Source organism: Octodon degus, unplaced genomic scaffold (assembly GCF_000260255.1).
Source record: "Octodon degus isolate 3935 unplaced genomic scaffold, OctDeg1.0 scaffold00286, whole genome shotgun sequence".
Taxonomy (NCBI): Eukaryota; Metazoa; Chordata; class Mammalia; order Rodentia; family Octodontidae; genus Octodon; species Octodon degus.
The window spans coordinates 126,647-136,589 of NW_004524862.1; the positions used below are offsets into that span (position 1 = coordinate 126,647).

At 38.1% G+C, this 9,943-nt stretch overlaps 1 protein-coding gene across 3 annotated transcripts in view; it reads left to right on the forward strand.

The window, feature by feature from the left end:
* The window catches only part of LOC101572137 (17-beta-hydroxysteroid dehydrogenase type 6), a 22,271-nt gene that overhangs the window by 372 nt on the left and 11,956 nt on the right, over positions 1-9,943 (forward strand). Inside the window, exons 1-3 of one of the 3 annotated variants that reach the window (XM_023707268.1) lie at positions 130-261; positions 572-574; positions 4,073-4,405. In XM_023707268.1, coding sequence (XP_023563036.1) covers positions 4,093-4,405 — 313 coding nt within the window. In that variant the 5' untranslated portion in view covers positions 130-261; positions 572-574; positions 4,073-4,092. Of the gene's footprint in view, positions 1-129; positions 262-571; positions 575-4,072; positions 4,406-9,943 lie in introns of those variants that run through there. The other 2 variants (XM_012512882.2, XM_023707269.1) reach the window with 2 other exon arrangements.

Below are 9,943 nucleotides of genomic sequence, written 5' to 3' on the forward strand. Positions count from 1 at the left end.
TCCTCCTCCTAATTTCTGTACCTGTAACATACTTATTCTCAGCATGTGGACATTAGAATTACAGGAATATTGAATTCCAGGATTTCTGTAAGCTTACCCTCCCACCACATGCCAGTCTGCAGACTTTGCCCTTAAATTGTGATTTGTATCATTTCCAGGTTGCCATTTCTGAGGCCTGTGGATGGACTGAGCCACGTTACTCGCATCACTGGGTCTCCAGCTTGCAATCTACCCATCGTGGGACTTTTCAGCTTCTATAGTGTGAGCCAATCCCCTGATACAGTCCCTCTTTATATATCTAAATCTATCTATCTTATTTGCTGTGTGTCTCTGGGGAACCCCGCCTTATGCAATCTGTATTGGGTACTTCAGTGGCCCCGGGAAGTACAAAGTTAATGACAGGGAGTCTGTTCTCTATTGAGGCAATTGAGATAGATAAAAAATGAATGTGTAGCCAATTGTAGTAGATTTATTTTAAAGCCAGATGTATAAAGGTATTAGCATTAAGATATTGATGACATTGTTAGAGAGAGTGCTGCTACTGTAGGTGAGCTGTAGAGTGCTTGCCTAGTGTGTGTGAAGCCCTGTTTTCATTTCCCAGCACCACAACAAAATAATTATTATCTGAATGATAAAGCTTTTAAGATTGTTATTGGGAACAAAAGCACAAAAGGATAAGTTTCACAATACTTTCAGGCCACTGGAAATATTTCGATATGAACATAACTCATGCTTTAAGTAGAGATAAAACAAGAGATGGAGCAAAAGGATCAGCCATGACAAGAAAATTACATGCCAAACTCAGGAGTGTGAAAATAAAATGATTGGCCTATGTTCACTGAGCTTTATTCAAAATGAAAATACAATAATGACCGTGTCATTATTTGGTGAGAAGCCTTGTGAGTAAAGATTATTATTTTTTAAATTAATTTTATTGAGAAAGAAATAGCAATGAGACAATTTCAAAAGCAGTTAGTAGGATGGTTACAATAATTAATACATTGCAGAGAGTAAGATTATTGTGGAACAAGCAAGTTGTTTGAAAATCTTTTTTATTCTAGTTTTGTGTTGTTATGTTTGTTTTTAAAATGGTGAGGAAGATTTTATAATGTTCTTTGATACAGAGGCATAAGAAGGAGGAAACTGGTGGTGGGACTCAATCATGTTTCAGTTTAAATACGATCGTTTTCATGCATTATCATCATAAACTACATAAAAAATCAGAAGTTCAATTATTTTTGTTTAATTCAAAGGAATTATTACTTATTTATTCTCAAAGAAATGTTTCTTGAACTATAAGCCAATGATGACTAGATAGGTGAAAAAAACACGTCATAGAACACTCTAGTTGTTTTTATCATTGTTATAATGTTTATGCTAAACATAATAAATTTGTTTGAAACTAGACTTTAAATTAGTGTATCCAAATAATCACTGATTAATAATGAGCATTTGTTTAGGTTTTTCTCTCATAGATAGGGAAAAATCTGTATAATTGTCTTAGGTACTTTCTTTTATATCCAATGCCCAAAGTTAAAGGAGGAAAGGATTACTTAGCTCATGGTTCCTAGAGGCTCATAGTGGCATGATTCTAAGGTACTGTGTCATGGCTGAGGAGCATCTCAAAAAACAGTCCATGGGGAGCAAGCAGGGGAGAGCCAGCAAGGGATGATCACAGGTCTTTCTACCCCTTATCTTGTGTAGGATACTTATGGGGAGTAACACTCACACCCTTAATCCTAGTGGCCTTGATCCTAGCATTGCACCACGAATCATTTCCAGCACCAGCCATTCTAGATCCAGTCACCTGTGAACAATAATGGGACAAAACTTTGGAGGGATTTCTAAATACAAGCCATAACATTTTGCCTTTGCCCCTATAAAGACTAATGCACATCCTTTTATACAAAAGGCATTTAATTCATCTCTAAGAGTTACCAAATTTCTAACACTGTTTCGTATTTCTCAAAAATCCAAGTCCAAAGTCTGATCTGAGACTGAAGGCAAACTTTTAGCTGTGATGCTCTTCACAAATAATGTTGAATTCCTCTGACATCAAAAGCAAAGATAAAATTTGTCATTCCAAAAGGTTCAAATAGGTGGATACAAAGGTATGTGCAAATCAAGTCCAATATCCAGCATGGTAAACATTAACTCCTGTTCCCTGTGCCAAATCAGTATCTGAGGCAACCTGTGGCCAGATGTGAACTCTAAAGGGCTTGGGTGAATCTGCACCCATGGGACTGTCAGATGTAGCTTCCATGGCTTTTTTCTTGGCCTAGCTCTGCTCCTGCCTTGCAGTTTCTCTCAGTCCATCCATGATTGACTTCTTCAACCTTCTGGGAATCTCCACTGCACCTTTGCCTTTCCACGTACATCCTCATACACTGCTTTCAGAGGTGCACACTACCTGGCCTCCCTGGCCTTCTTCTGATATCTGGGTAGAAGTCTTCCTAAGTCCACAACTCTTAACATTTTGAATGCACCTAAAACCAGCAAATGTGTATGTAGCAAAGTCCTGCCCATGAGGTGGAGAGTAGCCAGGTTTCCTTCTCTCTTGGCTAGAGGGGTTGAATGACTATGAACCAAATTTGGAGGAACAACTTTCCTAGGTCGTGGCCATTCTGGAACATGGTACTCTGGGACTCTTCTCAAGGGAAAGTCTTTCACTTTTGCACTTCTGAGGCTTTAAAAGATGGAGTTCTGCTGATATTTTTGTTGCCTTCAGGCCATCTTTTCTCTTTTCTTCATCTGTAGTACTTAGTTTTTCTTACTACTCTTTTCAGTGACTAATTTCTCCTCTGTAACATCTATGCAGGTTGTAGGTTTATTGAAGTTTGACCTCTCCGGTCAATCTCACAATATTTTGAATCATTGTGCTGAGTGATATACTCTTGTTCCTCAACATAAATCTGGCTAAAGGCCCCCAACTGTAGTCATGCCACTCTGTCAAAATAAGCTTGAAATTTCTTGTGCAAGATTGATTAGTGTGTTGCCCTGCATCTGAGTCTCATGCAAAGTTTCTGGACATGAGTGACATACAGACAAAATAGTTGATAGTCATCATTAAAGAGAAGGATATAAGAAAAAGTGTGGTAAGGGAAAAGGCTGTGGAGGAAATCAGGAGCCAGCAGCTAGAGGATGTCTCTCCACCCTCAATAATTTCAGTTGTATCCCTTGTGCTCTTACACACCTTATCATGTCTTAGTGGGCTCTCGCTTACCTTTGATGTCTACTTATGTTGTCATGATTGTATTAATTCAGACATAAACAAAGACTGAAAGAACAGTGCATATTTCCCCATTGAAATTTAGCCTCGTGGGTTCCATAGTGTAATGGTTAGCACTCTGTACTCTGAAATTTAGCCATCTGTGAACACTTACTTGAATAATCTTTTCCTTTAGTGTGTATTTATCACTTTGGGTACAGAATTTTACCTGATTTAAAAGTCTTCCTAATTCAACTAATCTCCTTGCCTTAGTCAGAGCCCTATTCAATCCCTTTCCCAATACCTCACTGAGTTGCATGTTTCTAAAGAGAAATTGAGCCATGTTCTAGAATAGAGTCTAAAAGCACACCCTTACTGTTTGATGCACAACACTCAGTTCCCTCACTGTTGCCTCTGGATCCCTTCATGATTTACCTATTTATGACCTTATCTCTCATCTCTTCTTCTGAATTTTGTGCACTGTATCCACACTGAACTACTCACAGGGATCAAGAAGATTTTGCTGCTCACAATTTCATCCAAATATACATTGTTACTGCCTGGAGTGCCCCTTCATCCCTGCATCCTTTCTGGATTCTTACCAACCTTTAGGAAGTAGTACCCCAATCACTGCTCCTGTGGAGCTTTTCAAGTCTTGCCAGGCTACAGCTCATCATCCTCTGCAGCCCAGCAGACTGTCTGTACTTCTGCTCTGGCCCCTTCTCACTGTACTGCATGTTTAGTTACCTCCCTGAGTCCCTCTCTAGGCACAGGCTCCTTCACTGTCAAATTAAGTGTCAGGAAGCAGAGTCACCTTGAGAGTAGGGATGGAATAAAATGACAGCTATTGTGTTTCTGTTGAAGGAGAAGGACTCAGCCTCCCCATGTGGCTCTACCTGGCAGCTCTCGTGGGCCTGTACCACCTTGTGCGCTGGTACCGGGAGAGGCAGGTGGTGAGCAACCTCCAAGACAAGTATGTGTTCATCACGGGCTGTGACTCGGGCTTCGGGAACCTGCTAGCCAGACAGCTGGACATGCGAGGCTTGAGAGTGCTGGCTGCCTGTCTGACAGAAGAAGGGGCTGAGCAGCTGAGAAAGCGGACGTCGGGCCGGCTGCAGACAGTGATCCTGGATGTCACCCAGACAGAGAGCATCGCTGCAGCCACTGAGTGGGTGAAGGAATGTGTGGGGGACAGAGGTATGAAACAATATTTTCCCTGTTGGTTTATTTGGGCATAAAGATGTAAAGGTCATATAGTGTAAATATAGGAAAAGGAAGTTACTACAGGATTTGTCATTTGAAGGATTGTCAAAAACTGCTCTGTTGTTTTATTTCCTTAATAATCTATTAGCTCAAAGTCAAGTACAATAGAATGGAGACTTCCATTTCACTGCAATAGAATGGAGACTTCCAATTCACTTTGCTTTTACAGTATGTATAAACAAAATTATTTATGTGTTAGAAGTAATTATTGAAAGTTTTCAAATCAGTTTTTAAAGAATTTATTATAATTTAGATCTAGAATGTTCCCCAAATTTCATAAACTCCGAGACAGAACTTTTGGAAGAAGACTGGAATAATGTAGTGTGGTATTGATCGGGGGATTTACTTACAAAGGAGTGCAGTAGGTGAGTGTTCTGTTGTGGGTGGGGTCTGGTTAGAGCTGGTCCCTGGGAGAGTGACCCGGAAGGTTTCATTTCCCTCCACAGCTACTCCATTTTCTCTCTGCTTCCTGGCTTCCAGGATGTGAGCAGTTTTCCTCCGCCAGGTCTTTCCACTTTGTTATTACTGCATTGGAGCTGGCTGACTATGATGTAAACTGTGAGCCTGAGAAACTTTTCATCCTTCAAATCGTATGTGTTGGATAGTGTGTCTCAGTGATGAAGAACATCTTCTTTTGGTTGCAACTAAAATATAGCCATTTCCAAAAGCCCTTAGTTCTCTTTAAAGTTCTTATTTTTTTAAGAAAAAATTGTTTTATTTCTTAAGGCAGTATTAGTTTTATAAAAAATTGGACAGAGGGCTAGCAGTATAGTTCAGTGGTGTGGTGCCTATCTGGAAATCATGAGGTCCTGAGTTCAATTTCCAAAACCAAAAAATGGGCAAAGTATATAGTTCCTGATATAACTCTTCCCCCCACTTTCCTTTATTAACAGTAGTGATGTGCATTTGTTACAACTAATGAGCTAATACTTGTGCATTATTGCTAACTAAAGTTTGTAGTAAACAGTAGGGCTCAGTTGTGTGGTTTGGACAAATATGAAGGACATACATATATTATTATAATATTATAAAGGATACAGTAATGCCTCAGTTCATGAATGTTTCTGTTTGTGGTCAATTTGGTTAGCTAACAAGCATCTGGCAAAATTTTGCTGCCATCTGCAAATTCTACATGGGGTGATGAATGTGACTGTAGCCATTTTCCAAGCATGAACATGAACCTGGCCATTGTCTCCAGAATTGTGGAACAAATTAATTTCATGAACCAAGGCACTACCACTGTAGTTTCATGCCTGACAAAGTCTCAAATTCCATATATTTATGATGTATCCCTACCATCCCCAGGCAGCTACTGTTTTTTGTTTGTTTGTTTTTTGTGGTACTGGGAATTGAACTCAGGACCTTGTGCTTTCCAGGTGAGCATTTACTCTACTGGCTATCCCCTCAGTCCCAAAGAGAGAGTAATTCTTTTTTTTTTTGGTGGTACCAGGGATCAAACTCAGGACCTTGTACTTGCCAGGCAAGCACTTATTCCACTGAGCTATCTCCCCAGCCCCTCAGCTACTGTTCTTGTGGCTGTCCCCATTGCCTTTCCAGAATGTTGTATAACTGGAATCACATGTAACCTTATTTTTTATTTTAATGAGAACAAAGATAAAACAATTTCAAAAATCTTAGTAAAAGAGTTCCAATATTTAATAACAGTATATTGTTATCTTTGTAGTAGTTATTCAGGATGAAAGATGTAGGCATGATAACTTGTACACACAATATTAACACAAACCTTTATTTCAATGAATCAAAAGGAACTAACTGTATGACTATCTTACCTATGATAAGTATAAATATATTTTTTTCTTTTTCCTTTCCTTCCCTTCTCCTTTCCTCAATCACAGATTGTCTTTTCTTTTGAGCAGATTCTTCCTAATTCACTGTATCTTTTATACATTTTGGACTTTATTTACTTGTTCACTTTCTCACTAGTGAGACATTACAATGTTCACACATGTGAAATGGATTTATTTCACTTATGAGTATGATTTGGAGTTGCATCCATTTACCTATAAAAGTCTCCAGTTTATCTTTCTCTATAGCTGAGTAGTACTCCACTACATTAAAAAAATCCAAATCTTTATCCATTCCTTGGTTGATGGCCGTTTGGGTTGTTTCCAAGGTTTAGCTGTTAACAAATTGTGTTTATAGTAATTGTTTTGCTATAACATGGGTGCACATATATCATTGTAGTATGGTGTCTTTAATTCTTCTGGCAAGATATTCAAAAGGGAAATAGGTGGCTCAAATGGGATCACTAGTGCTAGTTTTTTAAGGACTCTTCACACTGATTTCCACAGTGGTTGCACTATGCTTTCCTGTCAGGAGTGAGAAGGTTTCCTTTTTCCTTACAGCCCCTCCAGCATTTGTTATTGGTTGATTTCTTGATAATAGACATTCTTTCTGGGGTGAGATGGAATCTCAGTGTTGTTTTTGCATCTCTTGCATAACCAATGATGTTGAACATTTTTTCAGGTAATTATTTGTCATTTGTATTTCTTCACCTGAGAAGTGTGTATTCATCTCAGATGCCCATTTTTGGATTGGTTTTTTTTAATTTGAGGGGGCCTGATTTTTTCAATTCTTTATATATTCTAGATAGAAATCCTCTGTCTAAGGGACAACTGACTATAACTTTTTCCCACTCTCTGGGTTGTCTTTTGAATCTGTTGATGACTTCTCATGTGCAAAAGCTTTTTAATAAGGTGAGATCCTGGTTGTTTATTCTTTGTAGTAGTTCCTTTGCCATGTGGGATTTATTCATGAAGTTTCTGCCTACACCCATGTCTTTGAGATTTCTACCTATTTTCTCCTCCAGTAAATTTAGTGTTTCTATTTTAACACTTAGATCTTTGATCCATTTTAGTTTAGTGCTTGGTGATAGGCTTGGACCTAGGCTCTGGCATGTGGAAAGCCGGTTTTTCAAGCACCACTTATTAAAGAGACTCTCTTCCAGTGAACATGTTTGGCTCCTTTGTTAAAGATAAGTGTCTAAGTGTGTTTGAGCTATGTTTGCATTTTCTATTTTGTTCTACTGTTCCTCAGGCCTGTTTTTTTCCCCAATACTATACTTATATTATCATAATATTGTTGTAGTATAATTTCAGATCTGGGAGTGTGATGTCCCCAATGTCCTTTGTTGCCCAGGATTGCTTTTTCTATTCTAGTTCCAAATGAATTTTAGTTCTCTTCTGGTTCCAAATGAATTCTAGTTCTCTTCTGCTTCCAAATGAATTTTCAGAGTATTTTCTTTAGCAATGTGAGGTATGCTAATGGTATTTTGATTGGAATAAAATTTTGATTTTGATTTGGTATTTTGATGAAATCTGTATAGCAGCTTTGGGAGTATGGCCATTTTCATTACGTTGGTTCTTCTTATCCAAGGGCAATGGATATCTTCCCATTTTCTGAGATTCTCTTTGACGTCCTTTACCAAGGTACTGTAATTTTCACTGTACAAATCTTTTACATCTTTTGTTAGATTGATTCCTAAGTATTTCATTTGGGGGGATGCAACTGTGAAGGTGTGCATTCCCTAATTTCAGTGAGTCTGTTGCTTGTGTACAGTAATGTTATTGATTTTTGAGTGTTGATTTTGGAGCCTATCACACTGCTGGATTTACATATTAAATCGATAAGTTTTTTTGATAGAGTGTTTGGGGTCTATTTGAATTGTCTTCTTTCAGCTGCATTTGGGAATTTTAGGTTCTTCCATTTTGTGTTGTGCTTTGACAGTTCATTTCTTTTTGTTTCTGTGCATAGCTCCATTTATGAATATATCAGCATGTTTATTCATCTATCAGTTGTTGATTGTTGTCATGCTTGTTCCCAGTTCTTGACAGCTATGGATCAATTCTCTCTTCTACTCACTTTTTCTCTTTTTTTTCATGGCATTTTCTTTGAATGTAGAGCATTGCATATTGTAGGCAAGTGCTCTACCACTGAGTCACATTCCTAGTTCCAAATAAGTTCTCCTTTTAAATTCTGTTTTTCTAGATATCATTTAAATGGTCTTTGATCCTCTTCTTCCTCCCTGCAATTTTATAATTCAGTAGTTCTTGGCAAATGGGCCTCCTAAATAGCTCTTCACCTCAGGAATTTCAAATTTTCAATAAAATTTTAAGTATTTCTTGCACTTATGTTTTAAATTTGAAAATTGATACTAGAATCTACTGTAATGTTGTATTTGCTATCTGGGGATTTGCTAACTCCTCTAGGCCCAGCAAAGAGTTCTGTTTGGAGAGAATGTCTCTGCTGTGAGAGGAACTTACCTTTATTGTATTGCTCTTGTTTCCCTGAGGCTTGGTCTGGAAGCTCCTGGAGGACCTGGGCCTCTCTTACCCTTTATTGTATTCCAGCTTCCTGGGACATTGCCTGGTGAAGTGTTACTGGCTAAAAAAAATACTGAGAGGAGGCCATCACCTTGTTTTATCTATACCGTTATGTCCTTGGTTCATAGCCTCATAGTTCAATTTCTGACTGCTTGGTAGATTTCTCCATGTGGAAGTTCTGCTGATGCCTGAAACTCACCAAATCCAAAGGAATTTTTTAATTTTTTTTTGCCTCTTCACCATTCTGTTTTTTCTTCTGGCCATTCTACCACTGCATGATGTTAGGTATTCAGATACAAAGATTTATTAACTCAGGGCCTTGTCAAACACTTATACTTCCAATCTCTTTGTACCCATGTATATTATGTGAATTTCTGAAGCATATGACTGATATACAAAATGATTTGTTGAAAATTAAATTTTTTTCATTTTCATTTCTTTAAGCTGCTGGGAATTGAACAGAAGTCCTTGCACATACTAAGCAGATGGTCTTTGAGTGAGTTGTACTGCTATTGCAGATTGAGTGTTTCATTTCATTTTTTTCCACGACTACATTGACAATTATATATGTGTTTTCATTTCCTTAATGATTCTGTTAGAAATTTTAGCTGTATATTTAACTCATCACTTTATTCTTCTCCTAAGTAATTGCTCCGAATGCTTTCAGGGCAGGTTTGGCTGGCTTGAGTTGTGGGGATCGAACCACAGCAACATGAGCCTGACTGCTTTGTTAAAGCAGTCACTTAAAGAACTGAGCTAAGAGGCAGGCCCCCCTCTCCTGAGTAATTGAAGATCTTCAGAACAATTGTGTTCTTGTCATTCCCCCTGCCACATATTCTATTGGTGTTGTGTATTTTAGTTCTGTTTGGTTTCCCTACAGTACATCATGCTTTTATGAATATAGCTTTCTTTTATTAGTACATGTTCTCCAAACATGATTACATTCATCATGGGGAGTTTCTAACTGTGTATAATTCACCTTCATTCTGTGTTTTCCATCGTCCTCCCCTCATTCAATGCTTTTTTCTCTCCCAATTTTTTTTAAAAAAGCTATTTCTACTTTTTCCCATCAATTCATTCTCTCTCTCTCTCTCTCTCTCTCTCTCTCTCTCTCTCTCTCTCTCTCTCT